The 18,447-nt window shown below is 36.7% G+C and overlaps 1 protein-coding gene across 2 annotated transcripts in view; it reads right to left on the bottom strand.

The window, feature by feature from the left end:
* Nucleotides 1-18,447, bottom strand: part of LOC120531055 (MORN repeat-containing protein 1-like) — a 428,485-nt gene that overhangs the window by 373,949 nt on the left and 36,089 nt on the right. For both annotated transcript variants that reach the window (XM_039756051.1, XM_039756050.1), the window contains exons 5-6: nucleotides 16,530-16,620; nucleotides 15,890-15,977 (exon numbers count right to left, since the gene is read on the bottom strand). In XM_039756051.1, the coding sequence (XP_039611985.1) occupies nucleotides 15,890-15,977; nucleotides 16,530-16,620 (179 nt within the window). The remainder of the gene's footprint in view (nucleotides 1-15,889; nucleotides 15,978-16,529; nucleotides 16,621-18,447) is intronic.

Below are 18,447 nucleotides of genomic sequence, written 5' to 3' on the forward strand. Positions count from 1 at the left end.
GCCTTTTCCTGTGAGAAGCAATGTACACACTTCTCTCTATGCTGTGGTTTCTATTACACACCTGAAAGAAAGAGACAATATATATGAAAATATAATTGCACTAATGCAATATTATTTGAAAGCGAACAGCGTCAGATCGGGTGTAAATTTATGCAGGAACTGGAAATTCTCTGATGCGGGACCTTCCCCCAGGGAAGAAAGTACAGTGTCAGGTGCTCATTCAGTGTAATAGAAACCATAGCACAGAGAGGTGTGTACGCAACAAGTACCGTGTCGTAAATGTAGGAAGGACGGTCCTTGGGTGTGTGGGAACTGTTAATATTTGAATGTGATGATTTCATATAGCACGGAATGAAAATCTGCACTTCTTAGCATTGCACCATGCAAGATGTCGTATCAATCGCCTACTGTATCTTGCTTTCTTTTTTCTTCGGTTATACAGGTAGTTTTGAATAAAAGTGCACTTGTTTTGTTTGAAATGAAGTGTCTGCGTGCACTTTTCGTGGCATTACACGTGTATTTTTGAGCATGCCCGTTTGAGCAGTATAAAAGTATTGAAAAGTATAACAAAACAACGGGCAGATGGGGAGTGTCTGATGATTGCATATAGCGCCGAACTTACTGCTCTTTACTATTCTCTCCTCTGCGTGCCCTGGAGTACAAAAGAAACAGAATACAGGCGCTATAGCTCTGCGTTGTACCACGATGCATACTAACGCCCCCACCGGTTCTGACACACAGGCGCTGGCGAAGCTGTCTTCTTCGTATCTCACCGTCACTTGATTTTCTTTTTATTCAGTTTTATTGAGTGTTCCTGCCAGTCCCGCATGTTGCTGTATGCTGGATATGTTCATATGTATTGTCTCTTTCTTTCAGGTGTGTAATAGAAACCACAGCATAGAGAGAAGTGTGTACACTGCTTCTTACAGGAAAAGGCGATGGAAAAAGTGCACTTGAATAAAAGTGCACTTTTGTTATACTTTTACACCAATATATGTTCCTGTGTTTGAGCGACACGGGCAGATGGGGAGTGTCTGATGATTGCATATAGCGCGAAGTTACTGGTCTTTACCATTCTTTCTTCTGCATGTCCTGGGGTGCAAAAGAAAAAGCATACAGCAACATGCGGGGACTGGCAGGAACACTCAATAAAACTGAATAAAAAGAAAAGCAAGTGACGGTGAGATACGAAGAAGGCAGCTTCGCCAGCGTTTGTGTGTCAGAACCCTGGGGGCGGGGGCGTTAGTATGCATCGACACAGATTACTGTAGAAACGGAACAGACATGAAATGCGTGTGTTCCAAACAACGATCTATTATTTCCGCTCTAAAACTCCACTTCACTCCCAGATACTCAATCAAGGCATGAGCTGAGAGAAGTTCGTGCACGTTCTAAATTGGTGGGGGATGGAATAGCGGCTTCTCTTTATTAGCACATTTAGAAGACAAAGGGCGCTGGCGGAGAGGTGTGAAGGGATTTAAGAAGCAGTTTAAGGTGGGACGGAATTACGAGTTTTTTCGTAGGCTCTGGTAATTCTAGTGTTAAGTAATAAATTAAATCAATTATAAATTATTAATACAAAGTAAATGAAAAAAAAAATATCGGGAAAGAAACAGAAACCAGAACTTACCCCCACAGCATCCACCGCGCTTCTAGCGTTAGAGCCAAAAATGTGGTACACGCAGGTTGTGAGGTGTGACGCTAATTAACGCTGTGCTACAACAGATTATAGTGTTGTTATACTATAAACTATTTACAGGGATCAACAGTTTTGGGGAAGTCCATAACAAAAAAAAATAAAATTATAGATAATATTTTACACTTTGCTATATGAGCAACTGTTGCTGGGGGTGCCAGAATCCAACAAGGAAGAAAAATGAAAAACATTATTTGTACAAAATCTTAATTTATTTAAAACGGATGACTCCTGCTCTCACGTGCAAGTCTGCGTGGATATTATGAACATCTGTTCCAAGTTCTATTTAAATTTTAAATAGAAGGAATTTTTATTTAGTCGATAGAAATGTCTTTGGTAGGAATGTAAGTTAAATGTAGGCATCTTTGCATAAAGTTTTGACTATCCAGCTTACATTATATATTCCGAAATATTCCAAGACCGTCTTTATATACAGTACTCAGGTTTTGGGAAGCGCTGATCAATGTAATCGGTGTACCAGGAAATCATGCATTGACACAAGTTCCCCTTTGCTTGGAATTGAAACTGTGATTAAATGCATAATTTTTTTTAATGCGTTATGGAGCACATGCATCGAAGCTTCTCATCTGTGCGATTGTCAATGTAACCCTTTGTAAGTAGTGCCTGGAGGATTCAGTGTGGAGAAACTGTAGAGAAAGCTTGTGTATTAACTTGTGGATTTTATTCCAGCGCTTGCTCCTTACTTTCTCACTTGCGCTATAACGCGTAATGCAAACCTTGCGCGATACTCCGCTAACTTAAAAGCCTTGTGCAGCGCCTGTCATTTGAAAATTGATGGTTTGCTTGCTTTTATCTGTCTCTCTCTCTGCTCCTAGCGGAACTGTCATCTCTGACTTGTCATGAAGCACGTTTAAACTGATGTGTTTGCAGTCTGTGAATAAAAATTCTTCTTGTTTCTACGATCTCCTGTGTCTCTGTGCAAATCTGTGACCCAAGTGTGACAATATATATTTTAGCGCTGACTTTATATATTCCGACGCTGACTTTATACATTTAAGTTTTGACTATCCAGCGCTTATATTATATATTCCGAAATATTCCAACACCGTCTTTATATACTCAGGTTTTGGAAGCGCTGATCAATGTAATCGGTGTACCAGGAAATCATGCATTGACACAAGTTCCCCTTTGCTTGGAATTGAAACTGTGATTAAATGCATTATTTTTTTTAATGCATTATGGAGCACATGCATCGAAGCTTCTCATCTGTGCGATTGTCGAGGCGTGCCGAGTTGCGCAGCAGCCTTACTTATGAATATGCTAAGCACATTGTTCAGCCGCCACGCCTCCAACGGCGAGCGATCTGCCCGCTATGGTCGTATACAGTACTGTATAGGAAAGAAGGTTCTAGTTATGACCGTCAGGTTTTGGGAAGCGCTGATCAATGTAATCGGTGTACCAGGAAATCATGCATTGACACAAGTTCCCCAATGTAACCTTTTTTTAATGCGTTATGGAGCACATGCATCGAAGCTTCTCATCTGTGCGATTGTCAATGTAACCTTTTGTGAGTAGTGCCTGGAGGATTCAGTGTATATGTCACTCGCTCGCTTCTTATTATTTCGCTACCTTCTCAATTATATACTGCATGTTTTCTTCAGCGCGTTTTGGAGCTCTTCCTGGTTTTCTACGTAATTCGTTGACAGTCAGTTCACGTGATTACGTGGGAGGCGTGATGATGTCAGAAGAAACTCCGCCCCCCACGGCTTTCCAGCTGAACTCCATTACAGCGTATGCAGAAAAATAGCTTCCAGTTATGACCATTACGCGTAGAATTTCGAAATGAAATCTGCCCAACTTTTGTAAGTAAGCTGTAAGGAATGAGCCTGCCAAATTTCAGCCTTCTACCTACACGGGAAGTTGGAGAATTAGTGATAAGTGAGTCAGTGAGGGCTTTGCTTTTTATTAGTATAGATATATATTATATATGACAGCAACACTCATAACAGTGACAAAACAATTACACTGTCAATCATGTTACGTTATTTTTAAAATGTTTCCTTTTCTTTTTCATTACTTCTTTAACAACTTCTCTGCTGCGAAGTGCGGGTATTTTGCTAGTGCTTAATATAATAACTTATCTAGAAAAATATTGCTTCTAGTAGTATGTGAAATTGTCTGTGTTACAAGCCTATTTCCAGTTGAGGGGCTAAACCAATTAGCCCTGAAGTTTTCTATACACCCTTAGTTGTGTGCACTTGTCCAACTTGAGCCTTCTTAAAGGTCACTGTAAACGATGTCTACCTCTTGCTGTTTATTTTTTTTGTGTTTCCCACACATGAAAGCAAAGAGGTATGAGTTGTCCAGTACCATTTGCAACTTTTAAAGGTAGAAATAGTAAACTGGAAAAAAAGAAAAGAGACCAATATCAGGAATGCATCGTTTATAAGACATTTTGGCTGCACCTACATTTTCACGCATGACTGTTGTACATGTATTTTTTGTACTCTTCCCACTTCAATGAAAAGAAGCCAGCAGTATAATATTCTTGTTTCAAGGAAGTACAGAATTCTGATGCGGCTTGCCTTGCACTGACCTGCAAACACCTGGCTGCATAATAGTCAGTGCCACTACTGGATATGCGGTGTTCAGTTTGAGTTCTGCAATGTGTGTAATCTGCGTTTTCTTTCCATGCTATTGGGGCTTGTCCATTATCAACTCATATCCATTCAGTTCTAAAACTGTACTATTACCATTTCAAATTAGGCAGCTCATATAAATATAATTTTCTGAGCAGCTGGTGATTGCAAGGCTTGCAATCTACTTAGTGTTTAAATCTTATGGCTTTATTTTGTCAGATGATGGCTACATCAAAGGGTATCACAATGATGTTACTCCATTAAGACAGACAAGAGTGAAATATATATTTTACTGGTAGTTAGGTAAATTAATGTTTATGTTTTAGCTGACTTCACACATTTAAGGAAGCTTCTGGCGTGGCCCCACCAGAATTTTCATGCCAAAAACAGAACAGATATTACATGCCATGTTTGCAAAGACACACAACACTGATTGGACATATTGAAACTTTCAATTCAGTTCTGAATTTTCAATTTGTAATACACATTAAAATGGATCTGAAATTTGAATAGGAATGTGTAAGCTCTAAGGAAAACACTAAGCAAGTCTAACAAATATGAATATTATATCAAACATATTTTTGATATTTTTATCTCAAGGATTTCACCCTTTTCCATTTTTGAAATTGCAATCTTTATATTATATTTGTCAGTCTGTTTTGGTAACAATTTGTTTAGATGTTGTTGTATATACAGTCATATGAAAAAGTTTGGGAACCCCTCTTAATTCTTTGGATTTTTGTTTATCATTGGCTGAGCTTTCAAAGTAGCAACATCCTTTAAATATATGACATACCTTATGGAAACAGTAGTATTTCAGCAGTGACATTAAGTTTATTGGATTAAAAGAAAATATGCAATATGCATCATTACAAAATTAGACAGGTGCATAAATTTGGGCACCCCAACAGAGATATTACATCAATATTTAGTTGAGTCTCCTTTTCCAAATATAGCAGCCACTAGACACTTCCTATAGCCTTTGATGAGTGTCTGGATTCTGGATGGAGGTATTTTTGACCATTCTTCCATACACAATCTCTCCAGTTCAGTTAAATTTGATGCCTGCCGAGCATGGACAGCCTGCTTCAAATCATCCCATAGATTTTCCATGATATTCAAGTCAGGGGACTGTGACAGCCATCCCAGAACATTGTATTTCTCCCTCTGCATGAATACCTTTGTAGATTTCGAACTGTGTTTTGGGTCATTGTCATGTTGGAATATCCAGCCCCTGCAGAACTTCAACTTTGTGACTGATACTTGACCATTATCCTGAAGAATTTGTTGATATTGGGTTGAATTCATCTGACCGTCGACTTTAACAAGGGCCTTAGTCCCTGAACTAGCCATACAGCCCCACAGCATGATGGAACCTCCACCAAATTTGACAGTAGGTATCAGGTGTTTTTCTTGGAATCCGGTGCTGTTCTTCTGCCATGCAAAGAACTTTTTTTATGACCAAATAACTCAATTTTTGTCTCATCAGTCCAAAGCACTTTGTTCCAAAATGAATCTGGCTTGTGTAAATGAGCATTTGCATACAACAAGTGACTCTGTGGCGTGAATGGAGAAAGGGCTTCTTTCTCATCACCCTGCCATACAGATGTTCTTTGTGCAAATTGCGCTGAATTGTAGAACAATGTACAGGGACACCATCTGCAGCAAGATGTTCTTGCAGGTCTTTGGAGGTGATCTGTGGGTTATCTGTAACCATTCTCACAATCCTGCACATATGCCGCTCCTGTATTTTTCTTGGCCTGACAGACCTGGTTTTAACAGCAACTGTGCCTGTGGCCTTCCATTTCCTGATTACATTCCTTACAGTTGAAACTGACAGTTTAAACCTCTGATAAAGCTTTTTGTAGCCTTCCCCTAAACCATGATACTCAACAATCTTTGTTTTCAGATCTTTGGAGAGTTGCTTTGAGGATCCCATGCTGTCACTCTTCAAAGGAGAATAAAAGGGGAAGCACAACTTGCAATTGACCACCTTAAATACCTTTTCTCATGACTGGACACACCTGTCTATGAAGTTCAAGGCTTAATGAGCTAATCCAACCAATTTGGTGTTTCAAGTAATCAGTATTGAGCAGTTACATGCATTCAAATCAGCAAAATTACAAGGATACCCAAGTTTTTGCACAGCCAGTTTTTCACATTTGATTTAATTTCATACAACTAAATACTGCTTCACTAAAAATCTTTGTTCGGAAAACACCCCAGTACTCAGATGTTCCTAGGAAATGAAAGACATATCACTGTTATCTTTTTTGTTGAAAGTAGAGAAAATTATTATGCAGGCTGAGAGGGGTTCCCAAACATTTTATATGACTGTAAGTAAAAGTTTAAACAATACACACAGGTCATACTCAAGAAACATGCCTAGTATGCGGACTTCATCAGTAAGGTGGTAGTAGGGGTACTCCGACTACAATGTTTATGGCCAATTCTAAATTCCATCTTCTTCAACAGAAAAGCCTGATCCTGAATCCTCTTTTTAGAGTCGAGGAGCTACGCTGCCTACAAGTGTCACATAGATGATTCAGATCAAGATTGCAAGTATTTTAACACAATGACTAAAACAATTAAATCTTTGTGTAATCCTACTGTAAAATATTTCATATTGCATTCACTTTACCTTTTTGGAATAATTCATGTTTGCAGGGAACCTAAACCAATACAGGCTGCACTGGTAAAAAAAAATATAACTTTCCAGCTGGTCCTGGGTGCAATATTTATTTCATTGAAATTTACTGTATTCTACTCATATATTTGTTCCTTATGTGAATCTGCTTTGCTTGAAACAAGGCTGAAGTGTTACCCAGGCAACAAGAAGATTCAGCCTTTTCATCCTCCAGACCACCAACCTTTGCAATTATTACAATCCAAAAAGCTAGTGTTTTTATTTATTAAAATGTGTCTGTACATTATTATGTTTAAGACAATACACTGCAATTGTCCAACCAACTGCAAACTAACATTACTTTTACATAACATTTTATTAAATATTTACATTTCTTGGTTCAGACGAACTGTTCTCCGTTTTTTCATGTGGGCATTTGTGTACCTTTCCTGTCAATTTGTCAATTGTTAACTTAATTCTTTCACTTAAATTGAGAGAGAGAGAGAGAGTGATAGCAGAAAAAGCAACCACATTTGAAATGGCATGTGGCAGCTTTATGTACGATCAGGGCAAAGTAATGAACAGATATCAATATTTGCATTCAAACAACCATGAGGCTTCCTTCTACCTTTACAGGTGCCTTTAGCACTGATCTGTTTTTAATTAAAAGTTATTTCTGAGGTCTGAGGCATAACAGCACAACTGGTGAAGATGACAATGCAGGAACATGGTACGTTTTCCAGCATGTACTTCACTTGGCATCATGTAAGAATACTTAATTTTTACATTTTACAAAGTGTGATTTTAAATATACATTGGATAATATTGTTCATACAAAACATTACCCTAAAACAGCTCTATCTTAGTTTCATGTTTGCCACTATGTCACTTCTCACAATACCTGTCAATTATGCTGGCTTGCATTATTGAAAAAGTGACAGAACAAAAGCACTTAGGACAAAACCATGGTACCAAAAGTGCAAGATAACAAATGCGCTTAAGAAAAATGAGTGTTGCTAGTGTACCCCTCCTCGACCTTGGGTTGCAGAGTATATTTACAGTAGTATTTTTTTTACATAATATAAATGAAAGGTAGATGTAGCATAACAAAGCATATCATGTAAGGAAGTAAAATATACACACTACACAAAACACAAATCAAGAGTGAACCACTGATCCATGTAAACAGAAGTGTACCTGTACTGTGCAATCCTTCACAATTTTAAAACCAGCATCCATCCACATGTCAGTAATAACTGCTACAGAGAGTGATTAAGCTGGACATATCTTTATTTTGGATGTAAGAATGTACAATGTTCTCAAAAAATCTACTATGGGTTAGGATTAAAAATTTGGATAGTTTTAGCAGATACTGGCTTAATGTACAGTATTTCTATACATTTTTCAGACTAAATTATTTTAACAAATAATATAATTTATTTATGGATTAATTGTGTACACAGGTGCACCTCTTTATCTCTTGTCAAACTGCTAATGAAAAAAGATTCAATAGGAGGTATTTTTTCCATCTCTCGTCTTCCTTCAAACTGCACAGCACTCTGGGCAATATCCTTAAAGTGTAGGATCATTTATAATGCACAGATGATGTACATTTAACACAGTAATACACATTCCCTGTTTGCTTTTCCATGTGCAGTATTCTTAAATGGGTATAGGTTCACTTATTACACACAGATAATAAACAAGGCAATACAGAAAGACATTAATACAACAATATAAAAATCATATACAGTGGAACCTCAGTTTCTGAGTGTTTTGCAAGACGAGCTAAATTTTTTAATAAATTTTGACTTGATAAACAAGCGATGTCTTGCAATACGAGTAGTATGGATACACTTTGTCTGCTGAGCGTCATGTAATCACAACTGAGCTGATGGTTCTCTCTCTCTCCTTATCTTTCTCGCTCGTACGCAGCGTGTCTCTCTCTCTCTCCTTATATCGCTCGCTTGCTCGCGCCCGCCTCTCTGTCTCTCTCTCTTCTCTTGAGGGCAATCGTTTCCTATTCTCCGTCTGAGTCTGTGTGCCTCACTCATATAGTTAACATCCATACGAGCGTATACTGTTTACTACAGCATTTGTGACTGTGTGTGTGTGCTGTGAAGTGCAAGTTCCCATCCTGCACCCCAAAACACGAAGCTGAGTCTCAGTACTTTAACAACACCAGCTTTATTCAGCTTGAAACAGCAACAGCACTGTTATTTATTGTATCGGGATCTTTATAATGTTCCTTGTATCACCCATTGACGGCAGGCGCTTATAGCATGTCTGTGATCTTTTTGGATGCAGCGAATTGCTACAACGCTGGGAGACTGCGATTGCTTTGGGACACTCTTCTGCGTGTCGTCCCGTTAGGTGGAATCCCACAAGAGTTTAGAAACTCACTCACCCCAGCCATGATTCTTTTCAAAGGTAATGTGCAGGTTCATTTGTTTTATGTATATTTACTTTATATTTTGTATTAATCATTTTTATATGAATAGTTTTGGGTTGTGGAACGAATCATCTGAGTTTCCATTATTTCTTATGGGGAAATTCACTTTGATATACGAGTGATTTGGACTGCGACGACAAGCTCTTCAAAGGAAACAACACTTAAAGCAAAGGGGCAACACTTTAACATTTTATGTAAGTATCTACAAAATTGAACTAGCACTTTTTCTCCCACAGCATCATGGGAGTTGCCCAAGATGGGAAGAGCAGCCCATTAGCTGTGTGGATTTTTCACCGTGTTCATTTGTCACAGAATTTTTGAAGTCGACTTGAAATCTAGTTGTCACTGTCCATAATTGGGGGGAAAAAAACTGCGGAAAGGAAACTTATCTAAAAGCCCCATTTCCATCACTCTCTAAGCAATCTGTTTCACCAGCTCTCCTTAATTATTAAAAAAACATGTATATTGGCTGCCAGAGAGATCATTTCATTTACTCAGTCTCCTGTGTTGCTAAATGATGTTTTCACTTAATAACATGGGAACAAAAGGAAATCAGGTTACTTATCCAAATGTACTTTATTGAAATTAATAAACTTTGTTGTTATTTGGATAAGCTGTAATACTGTACTTAAAACTCATATCATCTGACAATGTTCCCTTGAAGCTACAGACTATCAATCCATATTCTGGTCACTGTAGTCTGCAAGAGTCTGGAATTATTTATCTCCTAAAATTATAAAATTAGCAGGTACTTAAAAACTGAAGACCAAAAAAGTTGAAGTTGCTTCATTTTCTTATGAAATTTTAAAATGAACTCAGTTGTTGATAGGCTTTCCATGGTTTCTGCAATTTTTTTTTCCCAAAATGACTCCCATTTTCTTCCAACATCCCAAATGATCCCTAATACGTGCAGTATACCCATTATGAGGTGGCAGAGTCATGTGTATAGCTTTAATGCTGCTAGTTTTAAATATACAGTACAACTGCATTAAATGGCTATTTCACGTCAGCAAAATATGACTAAATGGTTATAAACCCCATTATAGATATGCGGCCAAAAATGCAAAAAGTTAACGAGAAAGGAACATGGCTTTTATTCTCATACATTTTGATTCTCACTTAGGCTGTTACAAAGGTTAACATGACATACGGTTTCCATTGCAGAAGTGTAGACAGGCATAGCCTCAGAGTGACACTGCTGCATTAGCACATTCATGTTTTTTTAAAAAAGTAAAAATATGGCAGATAGCAGCTATAGATTTCTGCCTGATATAAGGATGCTAAATGTTAAATATGCATTAGAGTAATCAGCAAGATTAAATAACAACAAATAGCAAAAAAGGTCTAACACTAGAATTACCAGAGCCTATGAAAAAACTTGTAGATCCGTCCCACCTTAAAACGCTTCGCACCTCTCTGTCAGCATCTTTTGTCCTTTAAATGTGTTGATAAGCAGCAAACACCAAGCAGCCTGCTATCACATCCCCCACCCCGCACAGTTTTCTCAGCTCAAGTCTGTTTACCTGCGTGTCAGGTGCTTAGAGTTTCATAGAGTGAGAAGTCAAGAAAAGTGACACCTTTTATAAATACTATATAGTTATTTGGAACACATGCATTTCATATGTGTTCCGTATCTACGACAATCTATGTAAACACATTTTTCATGTTTTAGTAATAATTGACAAAATGTAGACATGAAGTGTATAATGTGTGAAGCCTGGTTTCCAAATATTAAAGAAACACTTTCACAAAAGGTACAAATATAACAGAACAAATGCGCTTCCATTCAAAAATATAACTGCAGAAAAACAACCCGCGTTAGGGTGCGACATTGACACGCGGTTGCTTTCGACAGCTTCGGTGGTGCAACGGTATCAACTGTTGACTGGTAATCAAAGCTTCACGGGTTCGATCCCAGACGAGTACGTTTTGAGAAGTGAGCTGCTTATATTCTTACTATTTTAGAATAAAAACATACATTTGATTCCAGTCTGTAACAGATGGTGTAATTTATGATACTTGTAAAGGATAGCTTTGTTTATTTTTTTATTCAGTTTTACTCTCTCAGCTGCGTTCATGATCCCAACTCCCCCACCCCCCGCATTTGACACTGCTGTTTTCACATAGACGCGCTATAACAGAAGTAAACTCAAATCATGACGACGGTTGGCACTTTTGCCATCGCTGTACTTTGTATATGTACATGGGAAGCTCTGTATTCTACTTGTGACTGTAGGAAGTAAGTAAATAAATAAAGGTAAATGGGTAAATAACATTTGATCTGACTTTTATGTAAGTAACATATAAATGTTAATATTTTGGGCACATGCATCGTCCTTTGTGTGTAAAAGCCAGTTCCGATGTGAACATGGCTGAGAGAATAAAACTGAATAAAAAAAAAAACAAAACAAAGCTAACCTTTACAAATATCATAAATTACACCAGCTGTTACAGACTGGAATCAAATGTATGTTTTTATTCTAAAATAGTAAGAATACAAGCAGCTCACTTCTCAAAACGTACTTGTCCGGGATCGAACCCATGAAGCTTTGATTACCAGTCAACAGTTGATACCATTGCGCCACCGAAGCTGTCGTAGCAACTGCGTGTCAATGTCGCACCCTAACGTGGGTTGTTTTTCTGCAGTTATATTTTTGAATGGAAGCTAATTTGTTCTATTTGTACCTTTTGTGAAAGTGTTTCTTTGATATTTGGAATTCAGGCTTCACACATTATACACTTCATGTCTACATTTTGTCAATTATTACTAAAACATGAAAAACGTTTCTGTGTTTACATAGATCGCTGTAGACACGGAACACACATGAAATGCAAGTGTTCCAAATAACGATATAGTATTTATAAAAGGTGTCATTTTGCTTGACTTCTCACTCTATACAACTCTAAGCAACTGACATGCAGGTAAACAGACTTGAGCTGAGAAAACTGTGTGGGGTGGTGGATGTGATAGCAGGCTGCTTGGTTTTTGCTGCTTATCAACACATTTAAAGGACAAAAGATGCTGACAGAGAGGTGTAAAGTATTTTAAGGTGGGACAGATCTACAAGTTTTTTCGTAGGCTGTGGTAAGTCTAGTGTTAATCAAGTTGCAGTATAAAATCATTCACTACAAATTAGGTATGACAGGAACTGGTCTTCTCCTCTTTTCCTTTCTGAATACACAGTATTGAAATGCTGTAGGTAGCTTTACTAAGTAATGAGCGCATATAGCAAAAAAACAGCTACTTCCTTTCAGTATTTTCATCCCATCAAAAATCATGCAAATAAAATTAATTGTGCAAGATGAATACTGAACAGATGGTAAACAAGAAGGAGGTAACCAGGAGAACCAGATAGCTACTACATGAATCTGTAACATCTATGCAGCAATGTTGAGTACTTCCATATTGTTGTATAATGGGTCATCAAATGTTGGTTAATGTGGCTTGCTGGTTGATTACACAAGGAATCTCAGCTTCTACTGTATTCACTTTAATTATTTTTTCACACACATGAAGGATATGGAACAGAGAGAAGCAACTATATAGTCATGGAAAAATAAGTGTTCCAGGACTTAGTGTAAGTTGCAAAAGATTAAATTTTTCTCTCCGAATCAAACAAGCAGACAAAAAACTGCTTTTCTGTGCTACTGTGGGAGTTCCCTGGTAGAACCTAAGGCAAGTGGTGCACAAAATTCAGATAAGAAAATGTGACATAGACAGCAAATCAATACACATCTGCCTTCCATCCAAAAATCTTCACCTCATGTCTCACTGGCAGCATTTAATCGATGCACATGTCAGGGTTCAGCATACCATCCATGCACATAAGCTGGAGGGACTTGCCTTTTTTCTGTTCTCCTTAAATTTACATCTACAGGTGAACAGTTCAGCATTTATTGCACAAGTGTATCAAAAAGCTACACATCAATAGCAATAGCCAACAAACATTATGCTTCTGAGAATATTCCAACTAACATTACATCCACCAACAATAATATTTAGTCATACATTAAAATAGATTTAATTGTCAGAGACAGTCCTTTGGTGGACATCTGTCAGTACGACTGATCGAGTTCGAAAACAGTTTATATAAAAAAACAAAGTAATTCTTTTTACAGGCATAATACAAAATCTGTTGTATTAACACTAGACAATGTGCAGCTATTACTTAAGTCAAAATAAATGTAGAAAGAAAGAACACACCTGGAAGTGAAACATCCCTCTACTAATTTAACAAATGTACATAATAAACTGACCCTAGCAGTTAACAGATTAAGCATTCCATTGCTACAGAAAACTGCCATCTGCTCAAGGCAAAAAGTTACAAAAATCCAATAGCTATAAAAAACTTATGAAGGAATCAGGGAGAAAACAATCAAGTCGGACCCTCACAACTCTCTTCTTGATCTCTAATGCAAAAGCAAAAGTCAATGCAAGAGAGCGCCATGAAAATTACAGTTAAGTGATTACATATCATCCCTCACAAAATAAAAGACAGTAATCACAGGATAAGGAGATGGTGAATTGAAATTTTCTGCAAAACTGTGATAAATGAGGGAATGTTACCACAGTTTACATAAAATAACAACACAAGGCTTATTTGGAGAGTGTACCAGATTGCAGATTTGCTTAGAATAGCACAAGAGCTCAGCTCAAATCATAACGGCTGGGTGGTTTGCCGGCAGGCTGAATATGTGCTTTACTGTACTAAGGCTTAGTGGAGACAGCAGGAGGAGAAAAAGCCCTCCCAGAAGTCTGAAAATAAATAGGTCACTGCACACAGACAAAGCTGACGATGGAAAATGATTGCTGCTAAAGGTCCACCCTGTTTCACAGACAGACTTAACACAAGAAAACCCTGCAGATTTGAAGGCTAGAGTAGACAAGGCAGTGACATACTTCTCAAGTATGGTTTGTGTTAAATTTTGTTGCTCAAAATAAAATACTGTCAGACAGAGTCCCTAGTTTAAATCAATGAAGCATGACCGTTTAAGACAGATTCATTTTTGAGGGTGCAACGCAACACACAATGTAAACACAAACAGTAATAAAATTAGTTAACTAGAGCTTTCAATATATTTCAGATAATCTAGTAAGTGAGAAAATGGAAATGTCCTACAAAATAACCCCTGTGCTGCAAGGTTTCATTGCATCAATGGTACAGAAGCGGCATCTAGTGGAGTAGAGTTAAAATGGAACCCTAGAATCACTGTGAAGTCTGACTCATTCTAGATGATGGAGGAAAGGCGCACAATACTTAATGATTAACAGATAAAGCAGACTTGGGTATAGTCTTCCCTAAGATATAAAAGTTACAATGAAACTAAAAGACCAGAGAATTTCAGTCCACTTTTAGCAGGGAACTGCAAGTGTCACAAAATATATATAGGGGATTATAGAAATGCATATGACATTTTTGTGAGATGGAGATCAAACTGATGTGATGATATCAGAGATGTACTTTATCCAAGATTACCAACTGAACAAGTACTAGATATGTTACCTGAAGGAACACAGAGAAAATTGTATCAAGGAGATTCATGTAGGATGAAGTGAGGATTTAAAAAAAAAAAAAAAAAACTTATGAAGGGAGAACCAGGGTAGGTGATGATTAAGCCAAAGTAAAGAGAAAGAGAGAGACTGAGCCAGCTACTATGAATAAAAAATAAGTGATAAAAAAGATGACTGAAGGGAAAACACGAGCGAAACACAACATAATACACTAAAAATTTCCATTAACAATGGCTTGATGTGACCAGAAAGTTGAAGCTCCTATCAGTCATGCAGTGCACAAAGGTTTAGTCTTCAGTGAATCAAGATGTTAGCCACATTTAGCACAAAAACTAAGATCTATGGAAGCACAGATAGTTATGAAAAGACTAGGGAGAGTACTTATAAATGCAAAGAGGGGTATGACAACCTGAGCAGGATGAAAAGAATAGATGCTAGTAAAACCAAGCTAAGTAAAAAGAATTTTAAGACATACCATGTAGAAATGTGTGGATTCTGGAAACAAGAGAAGTAAAAGCCACACTGAGCCTGGGACACCAGAAAGATACAGTAAACATGGAGCTAAGCTGATAAAAGTTGGTATACTCTGCACTGTGAATAGAAATTTAGTAAGATGTAGGCCATACCATTAATATGACAGAGATACATGGTTACCCTGGTCTAAGCTGTTCCAATAAGTGCATTTCTACTGATTCCAGAGGCCATACTGGCCAAATGTACAGGACACAGAGTCAAACAGGTCAAGTATTACACAGAGATAAGTGGACTAGTAAGATTGTATGCAAACTGGGCTTTGGATATATGAGGTTTACAACATTCAATGAGTGGGGGAGACCCAAAATGTTCATGTCTCACTAACCTGAAGAGAAAATTAAGAAATCCAAAAATGTAATGGTCACACGGAGTGGAACAAACATGACAGAGGCAGACTAGATAGACTCAAAAACACTAGACAGATGTTGGCAACAATAAACATAATTGTTCATGCACCATCTATATTTACCTCATATATTGAGCTGTCTGCTGAACGTAGTACACCATGTCCTTGTCGCTGATCTAAAATCCAGTCACCTTCATACACATCACCATTGCTTCAGTCACAGAATTACCAAGGTAGGTCAAGCAAAGGAAAAAAAAAAAACAGGAAAATAGTTAGTTGTGTAACTTAGTTTTGAACAGCAATTTAAGTCTGCCTAGAAGGCTGCAGAGATTCTGGTTTATGATGGAGTAGCTGAACTGACTGTAGTAAAAACAAGGCCTCAGATAATTCCTAGTAACCACACAGGACAAAACCCTCCAGAGGAATCTAAGTTCTAATTTAGAAGATGAAGCAAGATTAAAAGTGGCTGCTGCTCAATGTATTAATTTAAATTAATCTGCAGATACTAGGAATCTTTCTTTGCCTTTGCTGTTTAGCCAGGCATTACCTGGGCCAGGGTATGCACAGTAACTTACTTGCATTTATTTGCATTTACTTGTTCAGAGTTGATTTGTAATTTGGGTCACTGAAAGTGTAAAATCAAACCGCACATCTACTAAAAATTAACTAAATATCAACACTACCCGTTCTGTCAAGAATATTTTGGTAACTACTTCCTCCTTTTCTCTCATGTGCAGAATAATCATCTACATGTATGATTTACCTGTAAGCAATCTGCCCCTCTCCATGCTTCTTATTCTTATGAAAAGAGCCTTGATATGCATTTCCTTCTTTGTCAAACAGACATCCATGCCCTGAATGAATATAAAGACATTTAAACTGTTTACTGGAATATGTACAAAGTAAAAATACAGTTAATTATTAATTACCTCGTGCTCAGATGTACAAGTCAGCAGTTATATTATTTCTGCTCTGCTGTGTGAGTACCACCTACACATCAGTAGAGGTACTGCACCTTAAATGTATTCAAGAAATCTAAGATTTACTTTATTTATATTAAAGAGTATTACATTTTCAACATGTGAATAGTACTTTTCATTTTTATATAGTTAGTTATTCTTTAACTAACAATCAAATATAAAATGGAGTTTAAAAAATTGGATAGACAATACACTTAGTCATACAACACAGTCCAATATTAGCAATACAAGAAATCAATATTGCATGCAGGCACCATTCCACATCATCACAAATTTAATAAACAACAACAAGCTAATAATGCATACCATGTTTAATATTCAAAGAACTGAAAACACAATTCAATTATCCTTCCAAATCTAGTAATTCCTACTCAAGACCACAGGAGACTGCTGTCCACCCTAGGAAAACCAGGCATGTGTTTGGGATAGTGGAGGAAACTGATACACCTGGAAAAAATCCATGCAGTGACAGAAGCCTGAATGATTCTTAGAGATATACTAAATAATTACACTTGAAAAGATAGGCTAACCCAAAAGTATGGACAGATAAACACAAGTCTAAACAAGAATTAAAACATGATTCATAAGGAAAAAAAGCCATATCTTAGTAAAGATATTTTAATCCAAATGAAAAGCTTAACAGACAGAGACATTATACTTGTTGTATGCTATAAAACTGAATATTAAAGCACAATTAAACAGGAGTAAGAAACATGGAAGTTTATATCTGGATTTTATTGTAATGGATTAATTTAATTCCTAACTATAAATTGGAATTCACAAAAAAATAGTAAATTAAAATTGATGGAATTCATAGAAATAGAAAATAATAATTGTTTTTAACTCAGTCCACCAAATTACTTAGACCAGAGAAGACATGTATTGTTTTAAAAACTTGACAGTATTCATATAATGAATAGATAAAGAGATAAAAGAGCATTTGCTCTGATTCCAATAATAAAGTTTATTAACAGAGCAAAAAATCATTGAAAATTAAAACTATATTTGACTACAGAAAGACAGTCTTTGAATATATTCAACGTTGCCTTTAAAATGGAAATGTACTTTTTGAAGTGGAAATAGTTGAAGGGCTAAATGATAGGTTTAAAATTAAAATGAAAACAATGCAGGATAAGCAGAGACTTGAGAAACAAATTAACAAAAAAAATTCTGCTGTACCTCATCTATAGGAAAAGAAAATCAACTCCAAATTGTTGATCACACAAAATAACTGAATGAGAAATCAGAAATGCAAAAATACATCTACAGAATATTACTGCTAACAATGTAAAAGACAACCCTGAAAGGTTCTTTCAGTATTTTAGCAGTAAAATAATGGTTAAGCAGGATGTCAAATCAAACACAGAAAGGGTGGGATAAAATATACATGAAAGGAAACAGAAAATATTTAAATGATTGCTATTCCATCTGTTATAAATAGTAAAATGTGTAAGAAACAATAAAAATATTCCAAACAATTTAGACATTATAACACTTAAGTACCATTATGATTAAAAGGGCTAAAATTAACCGAATTGTTGGGACCAAACAACTTTTGTCTAGGAGTACTCACCAAAGATAGTAATTAATTATAAACTGAAAATTTTCAGAAATCACTCCAAGCTGGTAAAATTTCATAAAACTGAAATATAAATAACACTGATCCCAGTTATATACAGCAAATGTCATTTGACTGACCTT

The sequence above is a fragment of the Polypterus senegalus genome, chromosome 6, assembly GCF_016835505.1.
Source record: "Polypterus senegalus isolate Bchr_013 chromosome 6, ASM1683550v1, whole genome shotgun sequence".
NCBI lineage: Eukaryota > Metazoa > Chordata > Cladistia > Polypteriformes > Polypteridae > Polypterus > Polypterus senegalus.